The sequence below is a fragment of the Alligator sinensis genome, unplaced genomic scaffold (genome assembly GCF_000455745.1).
Source record: "Alligator sinensis unplaced genomic scaffold, ASM45574v1 scaffold309_2, whole genome shotgun sequence".
Taxonomy (NCBI): Eukaryota; Metazoa; Chordata; order Crocodylia; family Alligatoridae; genus Alligator; species Alligator sinensis.
Genome location: NW_005842231.1, coordinates 1,422,426 through 1,445,240, shown reverse-complemented (window position 1 = coordinate 1,445,240; position 22,815 = coordinate 1,422,426). Strand labels below are relative to the sequence as shown.

The 22,815-nt window shown below is 46.0% G+C and overlaps 1 protein-coding gene across 1 annotated transcript in view; it reads right to left on the bottom strand.

Annotated features, from left to right (window-relative positions):
• Positions 1-22,815, bottom strand: part of CCDC7 (coiled-coil domain containing 7) — a gene marked incomplete at its 5' end in the record, with an annotated part of 170,022 nt that overhangs the window by 2,640 nt on the left and 144,567 nt on the right. Inside the window, 4 exons of the mRNA XM_025208476.1 lie at positions 6,270-6,310; positions 8,655-8,744; positions 9,227-9,385; positions 22,046-22,102. Coding sequence (XP_025064261.1) covers positions 6,270-6,310; positions 8,655-8,744; positions 9,227-9,385; positions 22,046-22,102 — 347 coding nt within the window. The remainder of the gene's footprint in view (positions 1-6,269; positions 6,311-8,654; positions 8,745-9,226; positions 9,386-22,045; positions 22,103-22,815) is intronic.

The following is a 22,815-nucleotide window of genomic DNA, read 5'->3' as shown; positions in this document are numbered from 1 at the left end:
ATCACCCTAAACACACCAAGAAAGTTGTAATATATGTCCAAGCCCTCCGATACCACTGAATTTTCACTGATCACCATCTCACAAATCCTGAAAGCTTTCACCCAACAAGGACACTTCTCCAGAGAGATAGATCATACTTTTGAAAGAGACACCCAGATACCACGTGAAGAATTGCTGCAGTACAAAAAGAAAATCCCCACGAATTACACACCATTAATTATAACATACCATCCCTCCCTGCAACCTATATGGAAAATCCTCAAACAATTGCAACCCATACTAGAAGAAGACCCAGTTCTTAAAGAGATCTTTCCAGAACCACCCATCCTAACCTTTAAACAAGCACTGAACCTCACCAACCTCATCACCAGAAGCAAACTTCCTATGGCCCAAAGCACACCAAATGGATCTAGACTAGGCCAGGACAAATAATGTAAAACCTGCCAACACATCTCCATCACTCCCACAATAACTACACCCCACAACAGAACTATCACCATTCCTGGATCTTACACCTGTACCTGTAATATATGTTATCCAGTGCACTAAATACCCTGATGGAAAATATGTAGGAGAAACCAAACAACAACTACTTACCAGAATGAACGTGCATCAGAAATCTATCGAAGACAAAAGTACACAATTACCTGTGCACACTTTTCAAAAACCACTCTCTCTCCAATCTCTGAGTTCTAATTTTCAAAGGGAATTTACAAAATACATTTTGTAGACAAGCCTACAAACTTCACTTCAGAAATCTACTGGATATAAAAAAATCACGGACTAAATATAGACATTTAATTTATGCTACATTATAACCTTTGTGCCATCTGATAACCCCAGGTAACCCGTCTGCATTTTACCAGCTACATTCTTCTGTCACCAGTTCAACATTCCCTCCCCATCCCCACTTGTCTCTCACCTATTGCGTCTCATACCTCTGATCCTCACTACCATGCATTTGCATTTTCACAGACCTGCATTTTGCATATTGGCTTCTATTCTATGCAGGAGAGCACACAATTCACAAGCAGTCTCTCTCTATGCCTGAAGAAGGGTGTTTGTGCCCCAAAACTTGCAAAGAACAATTTTTCCAACTATTTAGTTGGTCTAATACAAGATATCACGTCTACCCAAATAACTTGTCTGCCTATGTCCTTAGACCAACAAGGACCTCTCTCTCATCTCTGAGTCATAACAGTTTTCAGTTCTTCTCTGTATTCCAGTGATAACTTGTCCACAAAATGATATAGTTGTTCCAATTCAGATAGAAGTTCTGGGTAGTTAACTACAAACACCTAGAGGTTAGCAAAATAGAATACTTACCGCTGAACTAAGTTGAGTTTCTCCCTATGTATATTTTTATGAGGACCCAACTGCTTTGACCTTTCTTGGACAGTAGGTACTAAAAGCAATCCTTGTAATGAGAAGGAATATAAGTATCCAGATTACCTTGGAAGTGACTCTGAGCTCACAGGATTAACATTAGCATGTGCCAGAGGTCTTCTGCCAGCTCCAACAGTCCCTCTCATTTATTAATATGACAAGCCTGCTGGGTATAAAAAGGTGCAAGAATCCAGAAGCTTGTGAAGTATCTCCTGCCCTGCTTTCTGCAATATATCTAGAATATCCATCATATGCTTAATACTGTTGCAGAAGGCACTAGGGTCATCATCTGAGGCAGGCATCACGGCATCTGAGAGGCCACAATCACCTTACTGGAAAAAGATGAGGAAATTGCAGTGGGAATGCCCTTATTAGAAGGTGTCCCTCATCACTATCCTCCTGCCTTTCCATGATTTGAAGCTATACTTAGTGTGGGTTGGCCTATGCTGCCTCGATGGGAAAAAGGATCTAACCTGAAAGGACAGAAGATCTGGCTGGTGTGAAGATGGCTGCACACAAGAGGAGTCAGATATTGTTTAGTCTTATCTTGTTAGCCAACAGGAAGGATGACATGTCTTGGTTCACCTCTGAAGTCATGCTCCTTCCTGCTCCTTTAATGCTGACGTGGATGTACACAACTGGAATCTTTGAGTCAACATACAATAGGATCTGAGGGGAATCCTGGGTTATTAAGAGGGAGACTGACTAAACCGTAAGGTCAAACTATCCCCTTCCTTTTATTACAGCTTGCATAGAGTACTCCAGGAAAAAAACATTTGTCATGGATCTCTTCCCTTCTTAATCCTTACAGGGAAAGAACAACACATAAAACACTGCTCAGTGCTTCTGTCAATGGCACCAGAGCACCTTACCTGGGGCAATTTCTGAACCCTCAGAACTCTGCTGTGTCTTATAAGAACTCCTCCTGTTGGGTAGTTAAACACACAGCAGAGGACTAGTCTATAAACTGCTTATCTTAATAAAAAAGTATTTTGGACAGGAGAAAGGGTTTGTTTGGTGGTGGTGGTGGCGGCAACTGTTTTTTGCCAACAGGCAAAAATACTAATACTACCAGCTAAGGGTCGGAATCAACACAAATACTAGCATAGTGTATATCTAGAAAAGCAGGGGCTCCCCCTTGCTGCAATGTATGGTAAGAAGAAACTGAGGAATGACTGGGCCCACTCCTTCCTTCATGCCTGTAAGTGAGTGTCCCAGGGGTGCCGGGGTTACAGGAGAACCCCAACCCAAAATAGAAGAAAGCCCCAACTTACCATCTTCAGGGGCCGAAAGGAGTGAGAAGGCACGTGCAGAGGAACCACCCACGCGGCTCATCAGCCGCGTTCATATTCAGCTGGGGCCAAGTGACGTCAGCTGGAGACGCCACCCAGCGGAAACAAAAGGCGGCCCTGGAGGCACAGGAGGAAAGCCAGTGAGCAGAGGCTCGGCAGGGAAGCCCATACCCCAAAGGGCGCAGCCGCTGCGTTAGGCAGCCCGGGACGACGGGGGTGGAACTGGCAGAGAAAGCGGCAGCGGAGCCGGCAAAGACACCGGCAGTGGAGCTGGCAGAGAAGCTGGCAGTGGAGCCAGCAGAGGCACTGACCGGCAAGCCAGCAGGGATGCCGACTGGCAAGCCGGCAGGGAGCCCGGCAGAAGAGCCGGCAGGGAAGCTGACGATGGGAGCAGCGGTGAGTGGCAAGAGCAGAGGAGGAGATGAGTGCTGAGGAGGCAAGAGCAACTACAGGGAAGCCCGGAGAGGAGGTAACGAGGGCGGGGCCGACGGGAGCCCCAACGGGGATAGCCGCGGGGTGCGGCAGAAGACCCCAAGCAGGGACGGTTAACCAGCGGATGGGCCCACAACATCCCCCAGAAGAGTTGACTGGGATGCCATACCCGAGTAGGGTTAGCCTAGGGGAGAGATAGGAGCCCTGAGTGAGGCAAGCAACCGGAGCTGGGACACATAAGCACGGGGAAAACACAGGGCCCATAGGCTAAGGGCACTCCTTATTCCTTTGTGGCCTCCTGGTCCACCGGTCGCATCTCTCCGGCAGTCACGGTGGTGGGGATCGCACGTTACGTCAGAGGGTGGGTGGAATAGGGCACTAGGGATACAGGATAGTTGAATCTAGCACCAAGGTCCTCGAAGCCTTCACGCCTGAGCTGCAACCCAGGGACACTGGGACTCGTGGCTGGAGGGCCACGGGAGGCTGGGTAAGAAACTGAGTGGAACCAGGGACACAGAAGGGCCAGAAGACCTGCGACCGAAAGTGGCGAGTGGCCAGGGTGTAGGGGAGGTCGGAGCCCTGTGAGTGCCCACCAAGAGGCACAATGACTCTGGAGGCTGCCTCGAAGGGGAACCCCTCCACTGAAGTTCCATTCAGAGTCGTGGCAGGCGAGTTAAGGGGATCCCCGGACGTCAGCCAGGGTAGCCTTTGAGGTCCACTCACAAGCCTGGGACAGGCAAGATCGATAGTCCGGGCTAAGGCCGCACGAGAATGCCTGGTAGAACAGAGGCAGGCACAGTGAGGATCAGGAAGATATCGAGGACAAAGGTGCTGCCCCCAACAGACCTTGGTGGTCAAAAGAATCTGCTCGGGCATGCATGAAACACATGAAGTTCAAGAGTGTATTCCATGTGAATATTAAATCAAAGAGAAACTTAACTCTAATCTGGAAACCAAGTGTACAGTCAAGTATATTCACATTAGTGTTTGTCACCTGAAAAAAACAGTGGGCCAAACCCCTTGCAGATATGCCAGGTGCATCAGATCTAATGACAAGAAAAAAGCAATAGCTTCCCTGGATTACTGGTTGTTAAAAATTGTCTTTTAGTTCAAAAGGAAATGTCTTCATGCCTCAGGCTGTAAACAGACATGGAATTTGTCTTGGGTGAAAGACTTTTGTACATCTGTAGAATCACCTTGGGACAAATCCATTGTCCAACTTCAAGTCTGAAATACAGGGGATAAAATGTACTAACATTTTTTTCCTAGACATGGTTGTGTGTGTCTGCAGGGTTATTGCAAATCAGTACAGCAACAAGGTGTCCAGGCTGTGCGCTCTCACCCGCTGCCTATTGGCAGAGGAACAGCAGTGCATGTTAAGATGTGTTTACTGTGCCTGTTTTGATTCAGGTCAAACCTGAGAACATGTGAGGCCCATCTTAAATGAGATGTCTATTTACAGCTTCAGTCTCACCATAAAATTATGTTGACTGATCTATGCCTGACCAATTCAAATCTCAGGAGATATTTTCTCTTTTCCCATATTTTCCAGAATGTAAGATCTGAACTCTCCATCTCATAGTATGTAATGGTTTTCTTATAAAACACATTCTGGGCACCATAAACACATCAGCTAGTTTTTCTCTTGCAACAGAGCTAGCTCCTACTGTGGAGGAGCAGAGAAAGGCAACAAATAGAAGCACTATAATCCTGCTCTAGATTGACAACAACTTTAATATTGTATTTTCTTGCATACAACATGCTCCAGAATATAATGCACATCTTGTTTTTGAAAGGTAAAATGAAGAAAAAAATATTTTTCCAGAGTTATGGTTGCACAGAGTATGTATAGAGCCTAGCTGTTAGCTGATTAACCCTCCCTTTCCTGGTTAACTAAAACCCTAGCTGTTGCTGAAGACTGGTCTCCATGGGTGGATCTATGACTTTAGGAAGAGCTAAAGAGTCTTCAAGGGCTGTTCAATAGGAAGAGAGAGACCATAAGCAGTCAGCAGACTGCAAAATTGCTGTAAGAAAGGTTGGTTTGATCAAGCTATTAAAAAGGAAAGACAATCATTAACAAGTGTGGAGTGAAGAACAATGTGATATTAGTTAAATGAACCCCTCAACTGACAGAATAGTAATGGCACAGTTGCTGAACTGGAGCAGGAATCAAAGCAGGCTGCTTCCATCCTAGGGAGAAAATCAGTTTCCTTGCTTAATACGCCATTCCCAATTTGGAGGGGAAAGGTACAGGTTGCACTCAAGAAAAAATATGTGTATCTTCTAAAATAGAAAATCCAAATATGAAACCCCAAACATTCCAAAATTACCCAATTGAATAGCTTAGTCCAAGGGTGGGAAAAATATAGCCTGTGGGCAGGATTCAGACCACCAACTAATTGAATCTAGCCCATGGCTGTTCCTGCAGTGCTCTGCATGTGGCTGAGCTCCACACACTCCTGCCTGGGCAGCCTGCACACCTGGGCTCCAACTCCAACTTCAGCTCTCAGTACCTGGGCAGCTGCAAGTGCACAAGGAGCAGCTTGCCAGGAAGCTGTGCACACTAGCTGGGGCTGAGGCTGGGGGCATGGGTGCCCCAGACAGGAGCAGGCAGGGCTCCACCCTATTTGGAGTCCTGCAGGGGCAGCAGTGCGCCAATTGGGAGGGGCAGAATGCATCTGAACCACACTGCCTGGATATGCTCTGTTACATGAGCCCTCTGCTCCCTACCTTCCTCCCCTAGCCCTGGCCAGCTCCTGGGACTTAGTGCACAAGCACCACCCCCCCCGACCATACACACCCCCCCCACCCACCCACTATACAAGAATAAGACGACTATTTTGAGCTGTTATGCAATTGCCTACTCAAAAAAGTAGAAATCAAGACATTTTTTTTAAACAAAATATAGTAGATATTTGATTTTTAGTATATGAATTGTTTTATATATATAATTTGTTAAAATGATATCTTCTAAAAAATTGTGTGTGGGGCCCTCGGCACCTCACCAAAACTTAAGTGACCCTACAGATAAAACAGTTGCCCACCCCTGGCTTAGTCTATTGTTTAAGAAACCTATCTTAATTCACTTAACTTATTTGAGCATCTGAAAACAGTTCAAGTGAATGGTTATGTATTTCTAAATAAGTTCTATTTACTTACGATTTCAGTTTTCTGAGGAGTTGGTAAGGAACCCAACAATCCTAAAACCAAAACCAATACTTCTATCAAATACATCAGGCTATGGTATTTTATACTTTAAGATAATAAAAAGGGTAAACTTTTGTAAAAAAAAACATAGTAAGATATTCAATAAGCTTACTATAATATAAAGATCAGTCTTAAATGATGCTGGTATACCATATGATTAATTTATTTGAATAAATTCAAACATTTATTTTGCTGTATAAAACAGCTAACCTCAGAGTCACACATCCAGAGCCTAGCACACCCCATGAGGAAAAAACATTTAATCATTGGGCTTGCTTATCATATCTCAGGACACTGGCAGACATTACACTTAAGATGTGATTAACCAGGTAATCACATTAAGTAGTAACATGGTCACACATTCATGTAATTAATAGTGTGATAAAACACGGAATAAGCCATAAAGTTATCAGTAATAACTAATAGCCATTAGTAATAACTTTGTGGCTGGTTCCCATCAAGTCTTAAATTGAATATGTGACCAATCAGCTGACTGGCACTCCCAGCCTTGTGAGTGCACTGGAGTGAAGGGCTCTAGTGTGCTCCTGAGGCTGGGAGTGCCCATCAGCTGACTGGCACTCTCAGCTGGACACACCAGGCACCCACCTTGCTAACTGCCAGTGCAAGGGGAGCCTGGGATCATGATCAAAAGTTAATCATGATCCTGGGCTCCCCTCTCACTAGCTAGAGGGCACAATTAGGTTCTGATCCCCAATCCCAGAATCACACCTCCTGCCATGCACATGTAGTATGGGATTGTTATTATGATCGTTGGGATTACAGATCAGATCCCATCACATCTTTCACTGAACATCTGCCAGGCGCCTCATACTAATCACTGTTGAGCCCTGGCAGTAAACAGCACCCCAGTGAAACCTACAAGTTCCTTCTCTATTCACTTCTATGGGTTGTTGTCCCACATAGTTACAAGTGTTTCTCTCTACTCCCTTACTCATTCCTTTACTGATACTTCTGCTTCTCCTGCCTTTAACATGGCACCAGGAGAGAAAAAGTAGTTCTCCCCATTCCCTCCACAATTTCCTGACTTCCTACCATCTGGTACAAGCCTTTGAGGACAAATTTGAAGAACTCTGTTAACTATGCACCTACCCCCCTCACCTCCCTAGCCCCCAACCCTCCCAGAGTCTCAAATTTCTTTTCTGGATATTCTGAATGTTCTCAGTGGCCCCTTGCTAGTCCAGATAGTCCTTTCCACCACAAAACTGTCAAGGCTGATTGTTTCTCCTCCTATGGGACTTAATGAGCCAAGAATTATGGAAGTTTGGGATTTTTGGTGCAAGACAGTTTACATGGTAGGGTTATCTCCAAGCCAGGGATGCCAGAAGCCATTCTTAGACTTTCAGCTTCCAGTCTCTAAGACAGGGCCACTTACAATTCTATAAATACTGGCTTCAGCTGGGACTTCAAGGCCAGCTATACTCCCAATTCTGAAATAGTTGGAAGCCTTAAGAATCCACAGGGTTCCTGGGATCCTGGTTCCACAGCAGGGAACATGGAAATCCTCAAGTCTAGCCTCAAGGCAATGCACAAGACAGGTCTTCTCTAGAAAACTCCCAACTCCACAGTCTACATAGTAGTCTGAGCCCAGGGCAATCCATTCTACTTGCTCACTGAAACAGTCAAGGAAATCGCTGCAGAACTGATCCATAAATTGTTTTATTCCAAAAAATGTTTTGGGGAGTTTTTGAAAGAGCTCCCAGAATCAGTCCTGAGGCTAAGTATAATGAGACACTTCAGGATACAACACAGCTGACTCATAGCACTATAGAACACTGTATTTGATTAACTGTTAAAATATATACTGTATGTAATGTAAATACAGACTGTATACATTTATTTAAATGAAATGTAAGTGTTTGGTTCTTGCTCCCCAGCAGCCTGAAAGGTAAGCTGACAGAAAAGCAGGCAGGCTTCCAACAGAAACTTATGTGGGAACACTGTTCTGTCAGAAGTTAATCCAAATGGAAATATTTAAATGAGATATTTGGGGGGTTTTGAAAATTAGTATTTTTTGACAAGCTATTCACAAGAAAATGCTTGATCAGTTCTGCCTATAAGTTCCTTCCATAGCCATGTACAATGGCAATAAACTGGTGCATAAACTGAGTGAAAGTGGTTATTTTTAAAATCTCTATTTTAGTAATTTAGTATTGTATGTTCTCACAGTAATCTATAATGATATAAGGAAAGGAGGTAAAACATTTTAAGACAAATATGATTATAAAACTGAAATCCTTCCGCAATGCTGACAAGAATACACAATTCAGTTTAGGTTGAGTTTTCTAGAAGTATTTTGTTAATAAGGAAAACAGTTACCCTTAAGTCCCTTGCTCTGAGAAATGAAAGACTTTTTGTTTATTATCCTTCTCTTCCACGCTGATGACTGAGTTTCCATCCCTGCATGTGCTATGTAAAATCAGATAAAGTACAACAGATTAGTACTTTAACACAAAAACAGCAAAGAAAAGCATAATCACTTCCAAAAAGGTTCTGTTTTAATCCTTTAGAATTAAATTTGGTTTTAGAATTAAATTAGCCACACTGCACTTCTGAGAAAAATAAGCAGCACACTGGAAAAAACTCCAATTGTCAAAATTAACAAATCCTCATTAGAAAACATGCATTAATATCTATGGCCCTATCTGCATGCAGTTTTAAATGTTGTTAGGATTTAAAAATCAAATGGAATGCACAAAATGTCTCTCTTACTGACCTCTCTACCTCTTCTGGCATAGCTATCCCACAAAGAACAGTAAGTCCAAATGCCATTTCTTGCACGTACCACGTGGACCTAGCCCATTATGTAATTTTTTTCATCAAATAAAAATGGAAATGGCTCTGTTCTAAGATCTCCCTCTCTCATAGGCAGAATTAGCTTCTTGAGTTACCTGATGGTATGCTCGGTCTTGAAGATACATTAAGGAGTGTGGATAAAACTGGAGTTGCATCTAGTGGCCCATGGATCCTGGATGAAACAGAAGTTATGTCTGCTGACCTATGGGTAATATATGGGATCATCTCTTTGGAGTAGCTCCGTTTTGCAGATGCTTCAAAATAAAATAAAATCTAGTAAATATGCCATATGGGATACAATTACTTAGCCAATACCAAATTATTCTAATAGGGAAAAAACATTATCAAGAGGATTATATGTCATGAAAAAACAGGACAGCTGGGCAATTTGATAACCAACAAAAGCAGTGGTTATTAGTAACAAAAACAACAGGTGGAAGGATTGCAAGCAATTAGAAATTAGCTCCATTTGTTAATGAGAGCCAAAATATTTTTACATATGTGTGTATATTTTTTCAGACATTTAAATTTTCTAACCTCTAAAGTAAAAATACCTTAGTAACAAAGAACCCTTTTGCTACATTCAAAAAATAGTAAATAAGTTAGGAATGACTGACTATACAACTCTGCATGTAAACCAGGGGTGGGAAAAATATGGCCTGTGGGCCAGATCCAGCCCACAAGGCCATTCTATCTGGCCCATGGGACCCCTAAAAAATTTAGAAAATTAATATTTATCTGACTTTGGTTCCTGTCAAAAATGACAGGAACCAAATTTGATAACCAACAAAAGCAGTGGTTATTAGTAACAAAAACAACAGGTGGAAGGATTGCAAGCAATTAGAAATTAGCTCCATTTGTTAATGAGAGCCAAAATATTTTTACATATGTGTGTATATTTTTTCAGACATTTAAATTTTCTAACCTCTAAAGTAAAAATACCTTAGTAACAAAGAACCCTTTTGCTACATTCAAAAAATAGTAAATAAGTTAGGAATGACTGACTATACAACTCTGCATGTAAACCAGGGGTGGGAAAAATATGGCCTGTGGGCCAGATCCAGCCCACAAGGCCATTCTATCTGGCCCATGGGACCCCTAAAAAATTTAGAAAATTAATATTTATCTGACTTTGGTTCCTGTCAAAAATGACAGGAACCAGGGGCAGTAGGACCCAGGGGAAGCCCTGCAGCAGGGCTCCCACAACAGCAGGCCTGCCTAACTCCGCCCCCCAGGCCAGAAGCCCCAGTAGGCTGCGTGTTGCTCAGGACAGCCCCACACGGGCTGTGTGCAGCTGCAGCAGGGAGCGCCGGCCACTAGGCAGGGGAGGGGCCACTTTTCCCCATGCTCAGCACCAGCTCATTCACTGCCCTTCCCCCCAGCCCTTACCTGAGGTTCCAGCGCCGGGGCAGGCACGTGGTCCCAGGCCAGAAACCTCTGCACAAGCTCTGGGCAGCCAGCAGCAGCAAACACTGCCTGACACAGCAAGCAGGGGGGCCACAGCTGCTGCTGCCACAGCACAGCCCCAACAGGTGAGCCTGGAGCCAGCATGGGGCTGGGTTACAAGATGGTGCTGAGCACAGGGAAAAGCAGCTCCTCGCCCACCCCGTGGCCGGCACCCTGTGCTGCAGCCACTTGCAGCCCACATGGGGCTGCCTGTGCCTCTTCAGGACAGCCCTGCACAGGCTGCGAGTGGCTGCAGCAGGGAGCGTCAGCCAGGGGGTGGGGGAGTGGCCTCTTTTCCCCGTTCTCAGCACCAGCTCCTTCCCTGCCCTTTCCCCTGCCCCTTACCTGAGGTTCCGGCGCTGGGGCAGCCACGTGGTCCCAGGCCAGAAGCCCCTGCTGGGTCTTCCGGCTGGAGGGGCAGGGCCAGGCAGTGGAGGGGCCACTTTTCCCCATGCTCAGAACCAGCTTGTTCCCTGCCAGGGAGCAGGGGATTGGGGCTGCACTCTGCCCCCCGCCTGTACCACAGGGCAGTGGGGGCACTGAGAGTAAGCAGGTGCATGGGGCCTGCACCGGTATCCCAGGGCCAGGGCCAGCGCCGGCAGGGCCCAGAGCAGGGCAGCAGGAGTACAGGGTCCCAGCCGGCAGTGGCTCTATGGAGCTGGGCCAGCTCCCCGCTCTCCCTGCAGCTGCAGCCCAGCCCTGCTCCACAGACCCCTGCCAGCCTGTGCCCTGCTCTGGGCCCCACCGGTGCTGGCCCTGAGACATTGGGACATTGGTCCCAAGATGGTGGCCAGGGGGTGGGGCACCTGTCAAGGGGCAGGGCTACCCATGTGGCCCTCCACAGCTTGCCAAAACTGGGTAAGCAGCCCTCCACCCAAAATAATTGCCTGCCCTTGATGTAAACTGTATACTTCTTTTCCTTATCCAAGAGACAAAGCATTATAATAAACTTTTAATGCCCACTGTCTGGCAATTCCACAAGAACTAATTAACTTCGCTCATTTTTCAGAAAAAAATGAATTATTTACCAAGACTTCAAAACTCTTCAGGTTATACTGTCCCCATATGCATTCTTAATGAGGTTATACTCTGAGCCTTTGATGAGAGTCTTTTTGCTTCAGGGTACCACACTGCACAGCCCTTGTGAAAGAAGGCAAGTGCTCTCCTCCCCCTCTCCAGTGTCCTGTGCCTGCCCTAACTCAGTGTTTGCAGCTACTTCTTCTCAGGACTGCTGCTGCCCCTCCCTGACAGAAGGGCCAACAGCCCCTATGCCAACTACCCGTACACTCCCAGCAGAAAACACTGCTGCAGGTGGGTGGACATATTTTGCAGCCTAGCTTGTCCCCTTTACTCTTCTCACACTCTTGGGGCCCATGGGAAAGCCTGTAGGTGTGAAACCATGCAGGAACAGCCTCAGTGGCAGGGGCCACACTTGCCCTTTCACAGGTAGAGATTGGGAGTGGGGAGGGGCAGAGAATGGAAAGAACAGGGCATGGCACCGTTAGGTCCCGCCCTTGCCTCCCTTACCTTGCACCAGCTAGAGCACTGCTTCTCAACCTATTTAGTCTGAAGGGACCGCCTTCCTATCTTCTTTTAATTTAGATTCTAGCTCAGTGATTCTCAACTAAGGTGCCTCAAAACTCAGAAATTCAACTGCCTTGAGGCTAAAGAAGATGAGAACTGCTGGTCCAGAGTATAAAGGCCCAAAGAACAAACAATCACTTTGGAATCCATAAGAGTCAACAGCTTCATTCATTATAGAGCTGAGTAAGTTGAAACCCCCAAAGATACAATCTCAATAGTGACCAGCATTTCTTCTGGAATACCCGAATGTAACTGGGAATATTAAAAGGGAGAATAACATATTAATTACTCAACCTATAATATTATACTCTCTAAGGAAAGAGAAAGAGCTATAGGGAGGAGTTGGACAATGCTAAATTCATCTTACAGCCATGATCAATAAGATGGAAGTGAGGAATTTGTGCTTCACTCATTATTGTGTAGGTGGGCTAATTCTGGCACAAGGGCATGGTAGGCACAAATACAACCTTAGCAGAGTGTATGTCTGGCACAGATGCAGCCTCAGCACACCATCAGGCAAAAGAATATGATCTTCTGGGTGTGGGGTAAATACAAAGGCCCCTGCCACATGTTACATATATTATGCAGTTAACTGGTTAACCATGCAATACATTTAAACCAGCCATATGTGCAAAGTCATTATCACACCATAAAATGTCCATCCAGCTATAAGAAGAGTCAATCAGCTACTGGGTTAGTGCTTGAAAATGTATAACAACTTTATAACTGGTTTCTATCCAGCTTTAACAAGCACGTGTAGCAGGGCCCAAAGATGCAGATACTGCTTATTTGCTAATTTAACAACATTTGGTTAAATTAGTCATTTTTGCAACATATGTGAATTAAATAAGATTTTACTTTTTGAAAATTCTGTCCCATTATGCTGCAGAATAACCTTGGGAAAAGAAATGGTGGAATCCTCATTTATGTGGCTGAAACAAAGCACTAGAAACTGTCAACAATTACAGTGGCAGAAGGATAGAGTAAATGATCAACTGAAGTAAGTCTTTGCCACTTCTAAATGGTGTGATCCAAACAGGCATGGATCCCAGGCTAAGATACAAAGAAAGCCTGCAAACCACCATAAGGGATACCTAATGTGCCAGAAACAAGTTGTAGACAGACAGGATACAGAGCATAGAGATACATTTGCTTACCAGAAGGTAGTACAGCTGCAAGTTGTTTTGAATCAGGAGAGAAGGTTTGCACAGGAGAGAAGTCTGTGGCATTTCTGTGGAACCTGTACATTTATCTGAATACATCCCTAGGATTTATTTAGTCTGCAGAAGAGAAGACTGAGGAGGGATTTGATAGCAGACTTTAACTACCTGAAGGGCAGTTCCAAAGAGGATATAGACTGTTCTCAGTGGTGGCAGATGATAGAACAAGGAGCAATGGACTCAAGTCGCAGTATGGGAGGTTTAAGTTGGGCACAGGTAACCCCCGCTTGGCACTCTTAATTGGTTCTGGAAAAACCAAGCACTAAGCAAAACAGCGTTAAGCGAAACCCATTTCCCCATTGGATTTAACATAAATAATGATAATTGTTTTCGCACCACCTGCCAGCCCAGACCCTGCGCTCCTGCAGCCCCATGCTAGGCCCTGCCAGCCCAGGCCCTGTGCTCCTGCTGGCCCTGGCCAGGGCGCTCCCAGCAAGGCACCACGTGGGCTCTGCCAGGGAAGTCATCAGCTCCTCCCGGCCTCATTGTTCCTCTGCCGCAATACCTCTGCCAGCCCGCACCTGCCGGCCACCAGTGCACGGTCCCAGCTGCCCTGCCCGCTGGGCCTGAGTCAGGGATCTATGGTGAGATGGCAGTAGGGCTCTGGGGCAGGGTAAGCAGTGGGGCCACCCGCCCACACCCTGCTTTGCCCAGCGGGGACTCCTTCCAGGGCACCCAGGACTGGAATGAGCCACCACTGCCAGATCGCTGCAGGGGGTGGGGGCAGAGGAGCTCTGTGGGCTCGGCTTGCACTGGCCCAGGCCCTGCACTCCTGCTGGCCCTGGCCTTGGACCCTGCACTCCTGCCGCCCACCCATCCCTTCTTGCTACTGCTGCTGCTCCTCCCCACCCACTAGCTGCTCCAGCACCACGTGCTGGAGTGGACCCTGCGCTCCTGCCACCTCGTCCTGGGCTCCCGCAGCTGCCACTCCCACTTGCCTTGCTGCCACTGCCTGCTGCTACCACTGCTTCTCCACACCCCGGCACTGAGCGCTATAACGAAATGTGCTCAGCACTAAGTGAAACCAGGTAGGTATTTCAAATTAGTGCTATAACGAAATGGCGCTAAGTGAAACTGCATTAAGCAGGGGTTGCCTGTATTAAGAAAAATTATCTCGCTAGGAAGGTGCTGAAGCACTGGAATAGGTTAGCTAGAGAGGTGGTGGAATCACCATCCTTGAAGGTTTTTAAGGCCTGGCTCAACAAAGCCCTGGCTAGAATGATCTAGTCAGGGATGGGCCTGTTTTGAACAGGGGGTTGGACTAGATGACCTCCTGAGAGCCTTTCTAACCCTCATTTTCTATAATTCTATTATTCTAACACTAGAGAGGATCTGCCAACCATCCATTGTCATCCCACCCATTGCTGGCAATCCTTTGAGAATGATCTCTACCACAGCTTACTGATGGGTCTTGTGGTGACTTAAGAGCCCAATCTACAAGCCACAGGTCTGTCCACAGAAGTTGCAGGTCTTTCTGTAGGGAAGAGTAGGCTGCAGGCTAGAATTCCTCTCCTTTTTCTTCTTCTGCTCTCTTTTCTCTCCTTTGAGGGCAAGATGCTTTACCTCAAAAGAGGCTGCTACATGGTTAAGGCTGCAGCGCCACTGGAGTTGGTCAGCAGCTAGCTCCTCCCAAGTCTTGATGTAAGCATCCATTTTCTTGAGGTACGCCTTCAACGTGCCCTTGTACCATTTCCTCTGGCCACTATGAACTTTAGGCCATTACTAAGCTGGTTGTAGAGCTCTTCTTTTGGGAGTTGAGAGTCAGGCATCCACAAAGAGTGTCTGGTCTAGCCAAGTTGATGCTCGAAGATCACTGACTCAATGCTGGTAACAATGGCTTTGGCAAGGTTGTTGGCATCTGTGCAGCAACCCTCCGATTTGATATGGAGGATTTTCTGGAGACATCGTTGATGATAGCTCTCCAGGATCTCAAGATGATGATGGTAGGTCACCCACATCTCACATCTGTAAAGGAGAGTGGGGATGATGGCTGCTTTGTAGACCTGGAATTTGGTGTCTTTCTGGAGGTCACAAGAAACAGACATGCTGAAGCAATTTCCGAAAGAAGGATCCTGTACTGGATCTCTTCATCAACGTTCACTCTCTGAGACAGGTGGCTACCAAGGTAGAAGAAATGCTCGACTACCTCCAGGGTCTTTCCCTCAATGATAATTTGGGAAGGAGAGTCATATTCATGGCCTTGGGCAGGCTGACAGAGCACTTTATCAAGGCTGAGAGAGAGGCCCAAATTTCAGAAGGCTTCTCCAAAAAGATGAGTCTGGAGGTTTTCCTCAGTGTGTGCAAGGATGGTGCAATCATTGACATATTGAAGGTTGATGGTTGTTTTGGTCTTCGAGTGAAAATGACCCAGGTTGAAGGGCCCTCCATCCATTCAGCATGCAATGTCAGTTCTGGAAGGAAGATAGGATGACCATCAGAAAAATGGAGAACAGAATTGGGGTGATGACACATCCTTGTTTGACCCCAGTTTGGATGACAAATGGATCCATTTCCGATCCATTACATAGAAAGGCTGCAGTCATCTGATCATGGAGAAGCTTCAGGACTTTTATGTACTTTTCAAGATATCCAAATCTGGCCAGTACTTTCTACAAGGCTTGATTGAATTGAGTCAAAGGTCTTAGTAAGGTCCATGAAGGCCATAACTAGGTCCTGATGTGGTTCCCAACAGTTTTCTGGGAACTGACGGGCAGCAAAGATGTCAATTGCCACATGGGATGGTATGAAACTACACAGATTCTGGTGGGACTTCCTCAGCAAGAGGTAGAAGACAGTTTAGCAGGATGTGGGCAAGGACTTTGCTTTGGAAAGGAGGCAATAGCTTGATAGTTCCCAATGTGAGGAAGCTGGTGCACAGACGCAGAAACCACACAATCTTAACAAGGTGGAGATCTGGGCCCGGTGGCAAGGAAGAAACCCTAGACAACAGGGGACCTCCATCTTGTGGCAGTTTTCTTCTGTTTTTACAGTTGTTGAAATCTTGACATCATCTTCTGCCTGATCTGCCCTTGAGGACTTGGGGTTGGATTGTGGCTTGTCTGGAACTTCCCCTCAGGCCTGCTCACCATAGGTGACCTTGCTAGGAGTGTAAAACTGGGCAACATAGCTCTGAGGATCATTGGAACATGTAAGCGTCTCTGCCACTACAAGGTCTTGATCACAGAGAGGTCATCCCACCCAACCACCTTGTCTGTATTCTCCTAGTACCCGGTGCCTAGCTGCCTAGAGGGCTCTGATCCTTTACTGTGCATTCACACTCTGACAGTCTCACCAAGGACCTCCCTGCTTCCTGTTCTCCCTTTCGCCAAATGGCCATAGGTGCCCAGACAGCCTGTTGGGCTAGCCCCTGGGCAAGTAAGTCTGGAAATGCCTTCATTATGCATTTGCAGGGCCATGGTTTCAGGATACTCAGAGCAAAAGAGTGGGCCCAGTGCCTATGGTGTGGGCTCCTAAATTCACCCCCTGGTGGGGGACTTGACAGCAGCCTCTGCAGCTGCGACACAACAAAGGTACTCTTACCTTCAGGAATGTCCTTTATCCCCAAACCTATCTCCACTGTCTGCTGCTTGACCACTGAGAACAAACTAAAATTTGCCAGTAGGCTAACTTCTTAGTCCAATGCACCTCAGCTTCACCCGTCTCACTGAGTCCTTACCAACTCTAGCAGAGGAGATTTAGATGGCTTAAAGAATTACACCCGTCTATGGATCATGTAAAATTAATATGGGTCCTCACCCCTGTAGGACCCAGCCCATTGTTATGCCTCTGATGGCAAAGGTAGTTAGAGATTTTGGTGAGCAATTATCACCACTTGGGCCATTAGGAGAGCAGGGTGCTATAATAAAGCTTATTGTTGTCTGCTGTATTGTGCATTCTTAATTTCAGCCACAAGCCAATAGTGTCCTCCCATTCTTCTCCCATTCTACTGTTCACTCACAATGGGAGTAGAGGTGGGGAGGGCAAACTGTGTCCTTTCACCAGAATTCACACCACTCTGGAAACTGCTGAGCCAGGAAAATTCTGTTGTTGTTTCAGATTGGCAAGTGTAACCGGGGAACTTCTCAGGGGTGATTTGCCAGTGGCCTGCCCATCTGTTTCTGGGCCAAACACCTACCTTCTCACCTGCCACACCTTGTTGTTATCTAATTAATGATCTTAATTAGGCGGGAGATTGCACATTTTCTTGCCCCGATGCCAGGGGGCACTATCTGCGGCTCCGTACCTTCCCTCCACCACAGCCCATGCCTCACAGATGGCATCCTAGTTTTTACTCTCACCAGCCTCACACTGGGCCCCAGAATCCTCCAGTCAGGACCCCTCTAAGATCCCGCCATTCAGGCGGCCTACCCTGCCCTCATTCAAGGCTGCATAGCTCCCTGAAACTATTTCCCCTCTCGGGCGTGGTTCCCCCGGAACTTTTGGCCACAAAGGGCCTGGCCTCACCTCCAAGGCCAGTCAGAAACCCCAGGCCCTCAGCTCTGGGTATCCCTCACAGTGGGCCCCTGGCCCTTTTGACCGTTATGGTCCTGGCCCCAGCACTGACCAGTCAAGAGTACTCTATATCAGGCCTCTGAGTCGCTAGCCCCACTCTCTCTCTGGGGTCTGCCTTCTGGACCCTACTAGCAGGTGACTCACCCAGTTGTGGGAGCTGGGGTTATGGCGCCCCGACCCACCTTTCACTGGGGTGGTAACTGGCCTGGCATTTCCTGGGGGCTCCCATGCCACTGAGAGCCCCACCAGGCCACCCACTCCCAGCAGGTGCAATTTTAGGTCATGCCCAGGACCAGGAGCCTCCTACAGCTCCTCCCTTACCTCTGGGATGTTCCAAGAAGCCTCGCAGTCAGGCAATGTTTCTGCCTGGCCCACCAGCAGGGAACTGATCTGTTTATCTAGGCAGCCAGGAACTAAAATGCCTGCCGCAATCAAGCACCTGCTGGCTGCTTGGCTCAGGTCTTAAAGTGGCAGGCACAAACAGTGCCCTGCCACAGCAAGTCATTCAGTTAATGGCAGTTTAAATAACCACTTGATTTTGTCTCTCCAGGCTGGAACTAATATGGACCACACTCCTGTCCCCCTTTCTGGGCCATAGTAAAGACACAGCTCAACACCCCCTACCCATGCTCTTCCCACACTTAGCACTGTGTATGCTCAAGCTGTAAACCTGTCGTATTTAAAAGCTGTCTTTCAGACTGGAGCTTTTTTTTCTCCAAATGGTCAATTTTGCTGCCTAAGAGGTTAAGTAGTGGAGAGACAATATTTATATATTTTAAACATCTCTGAATATAAGTGTAACCCGGGCAGTACTCCAAGAGGTACCCCCTCTCCAATTGAAGGGATTAAAGCAGGTGCACAAGCACTGTGGGAGGTGTAGGGACTCTCCTCCCCTATAGAGCAGAGCCAGACCACCAATGGGGCCTTAACCATATACCTTTTAATGAGAGAACAGTAGTAGGAACAAAACAGGCATCAACCAGGGGATATAGGGGACACTACAATGCCCCAAGTGGCCAGGATTTAACAAAGTTTAGACACTTACAATCATTGACAAAAGACAGGGTTAACAAAATAGAAAACACAAACAGCAGAACAAACAATACTGGTTAGTGAAATATAAAAGGCACAAAATACAAAACGTCAAATAACAAGGAATATAGGGCCTTGGAACAGGAGGGGAGGGGGAGAGGAACACAATGACCCCTTTCCACTGCAACAAGAATTTCTCCTTCTCACTTCACTCACCCCAGGTCACCATAGCTGGGACTTGAACTCAGACCTCCCACATGGTAGGCAGAAACTCAACCACACAGCCACCAGTACTGGTACTACTCCAAGCTGCTAGGGGTCTTGACCTTCCTGGAGCCCTGGCCTCACGTCAAGCCGCCTGGCTTCTTACTGCAGAAGCTGGAAGCAGAGCTGGGAACCTCTCAGGTTGCTGCTCAGATCCTTGCTGGAGCTAGGGAGCCTCTCCTGCTGGCCGCAGCCTCTCATAGGCGTTCTCTGCTGGGCTCCAGGATCCTCTCCTGCTGGCTGCATGCTGTGCTGCTCAGGGTCCAACTGCTGCCTGCACGTCCAACTCCTTCAGGTGCTTCTGGGGCAACTGTTCCCACCCCGCTGGCCCAGCTCTTGCCAGCTCTTTGAAGCTCCTTCCTTGTGGTCCCTCACTGGTCTCCCCTGAGTCAGCCACACTGCCCCTTTTATCCCCCTCCAGGTGACCCAAGGGGCCAATCAGGGGACACGGAGGCTGAGTCTCTGGGGCCTGACTGTTGAGTAAAAGGAATCCCAAGTCCCCCAATCATCTTTTACCCCTTCAAAACCCCTGGGCTAAGTCACTCCCAGCTAGCCCGTCACATAAGGAAAACATTTAATATTGATAAGTGATTAAAGCAGATAGTCATTAACTAATATTTATTTATGGAACATTTTCACCAAAGGACTATATATAATCAATGACCTGGAAGATGGGATGGAGTGCAGCCTCAGAAAGTTTACAGATGACACCAAGCAGGGGGCAGTAGTAGAAACACTGGAAGGCAGTCCTAGGATTCAAAGAGATCTAAACAATTGGAGAACTGGACCAAAAGAAATCTCATAAGGTTCAATAAGGACAAATTCTACACTTAGGACAGAACAATCCCATGCACCAGTGCAGGCTGGGGACTGACTGGCAAAGCAGCCGCTCTACAGAAAAGGACCTGGAGGTTATAGTGGACAATAAGCTGAATAGAAGCCAACAGTGTGCCCTTGTTGCCCAGAAGGCTAATAGCATACAGGACAGCATTAATAGGAGTGTCATCAGCAGGTCAAGGGAAGTGATTAGTCTCTATTTGACACTTGTGAGGCCACATCTGGAGTAATGTGTCCAGTTTTGGGCCCCTCACTACAGAAAGTATGTGGGCAAATTAGAGAGAGCCCAGCAGAGGGCAACAAAAAATGGTGAGAGGGCTGGGCACATAAATTCTGAGGAGAGGTTGAGGGAACTGAGCTTATTTAGTCTAGAGAAGAGAAGACTGAGAGGAGATTTAACATCAGTCTTCAACTACCTGAAGGGTGGTTTGAAAGAGGATGGACCTAGACTGTTCTCAGTGATGGCAGATGACAGAAAAAGGAGCAACAACCATTTTTTAAGTTGCAGCAAGGAAATTTTAGTTTAGATATTAGGAAGAACTTTCTCACTAGGAGGGTAGTAAAACACTGGAAAAGGCTACCCAGAGAGGTTGTGGAGTCTCCATCCTTAGAGATTTGTAAGACCTGGCTATACAAAGCCTTGGCTGGGATGATCTAGTTGGGGATGGTCCTACTTTGAGCAGGGGGTTGGACTAGATGTGACCTCCTGAGATCTGTTCCAACCCTCATTTTCTATGATTCTGTGATTCTATATTAAGTGCAAGAGAATCAAAATGTCAAAGTATAAGTAACTTATTTAAACTTAAAAAAAAAAACAAATGCTTTCATTTAAAATATCAAAATTATGTTGGCACATACTCTTTAAATATATAAAATTCACACACCTGTTAGTGCATCTTAATTATCCTTTAATATGACAAAACAGATTTATCAGATATATTTTGTATATAAATATCTTCTCTTATCTGGACAATGCAACAAAATGTATTTCATGTAAAGGAAGAAAGAACTTTTTTTTGTTTGATAGTTTTGTAAAAGCAAACCTAAAATTTCCTCTTTTATAGGGTTATCATAAACATGCTATGGCTATGTAGAGCTGTTCATTTGCTCTGGGAGAATTGCTGCTGTCCCAAGAGAAACCACAGGTGTAGAGACATTCATGGTTGAATGTCTCTGAGTGCTTTGGGCTGCAAATACCGAGTCCTGAAGCACTTAGAGGGTATGCTTCGGTCTCAACTTTTTCCAGCTACACCCAAACCCACCCTCTCAACTGAGTTGCCAGCTCCTCTGCCCCATCACTGACCCAGCAACCCCCTCCACCCACCTTTACTGATCTGCCAGACTTTGTGCCCCTTGCCTAGACATCAGCACTTGGTGCTCTAGAGCCCCCTAGCAGACTAGTGTCAGCACCACAGACTCTCTGGTGCTCAGCTTGAATGTCTGTAAAGAGCTCTCCAAATGAATTTTTTCTACTGGGAGAACAAACCCGGGAAAATTCTCCCAGATCATTTGAATGCATGTATGCAGCCAATGGCTATTATATAACCAGAGAATAGTATTTTTGAATAAGGCAATGTTCTATGAAATGAATGATATACATGTGCCACAGGAGATTCCCACAGCACATCTGCAACAGGGGAATTCTCATGCAGGTTCCCTTGCTTGCAAAAGCACCGCCTGATCGGGCGTGGATACCTGAGTCACTTACTCTGCAGTGACTCTTTCCTGCAGGGGAATTCCTGGGCCATGTAATAAATAAGCAGTGTGACTACCTTTGGTGGCAGCAACACTTTTTGGTACTTACAGCACAAAAGGCTAGGAAGTACATTTGCTCACAATTTGTGCTGCCATAAAACATTTTATGGTGGCAAAACAGTGACATCTGTTTTCATCCAAAGAGAGAAATCTGCAAATCACCACGGCTATACAGCAATACTGCATCTTCCTTTCACAAAAGTGGCCAGAGAAAAATGGAAAGTCACAGAAATAAATTAACAAATGGGAAAGCTCTTCACTTACCTCTGCTTCTGTCTTGATGTATCAGGAATGTTGAAGGTGTAGGTTCAAGCTGTAAACCTGAAGGAAAATTTAATGACCATCTTTCAGACAGGAGTCTTTTTTTTCTCTGACTGGTCAATTTTGCTGCCTAAGGGATTTTCCAATAGAAAGGCACTATTTATATATTTTTAAATTTCTCTAAATATAAGCAAGACACTCAATGCGACACTCAATGCTGAAAATGCTCATTAACTATGACTTATTTAGCAAACATTCTCACCAGAGGGTTATCTTAAGAACAAGGGAGTCAAAATGACAACATATAAATTGCAACCTCATGCCCTGAAACTCCTCTGCCTACCCCCCGCAAAAAACAAAAGTTTCAGGTAAATGTTTTAAATAGATATTTTCATAGTAAGTAAAGGCCTCAGTTAAATATTTGAAAAAGTAAAAGTCTACATTTATTTTTTTTAAAAGACGGACTGTTTTAATGCACGGTGTAACAAAATGGTCTATTCTTTAAAGAAGGGGCAACTAACGCTGTTAAAGAAATTCAGGTGTGGGGCATAAGGAGGGAGTGTCCCACTAGGAGCATAAAGAGCTCCTGAACAGAAAAGAAAGAAAAGAGAGAGAGAAAATTAAAAAAAATAAATAAATACCTTTATCATAAAAATATTGTAAAAAGAAACATTAAAGTGCAAAAAAGTAGGCCTGTGTGAAGCTGCTAGTATTCACAGATGTTAGGGTCGGAAGGGGCCTCAAAAGAGCATCGAGTCCGACCCCCTGCATAG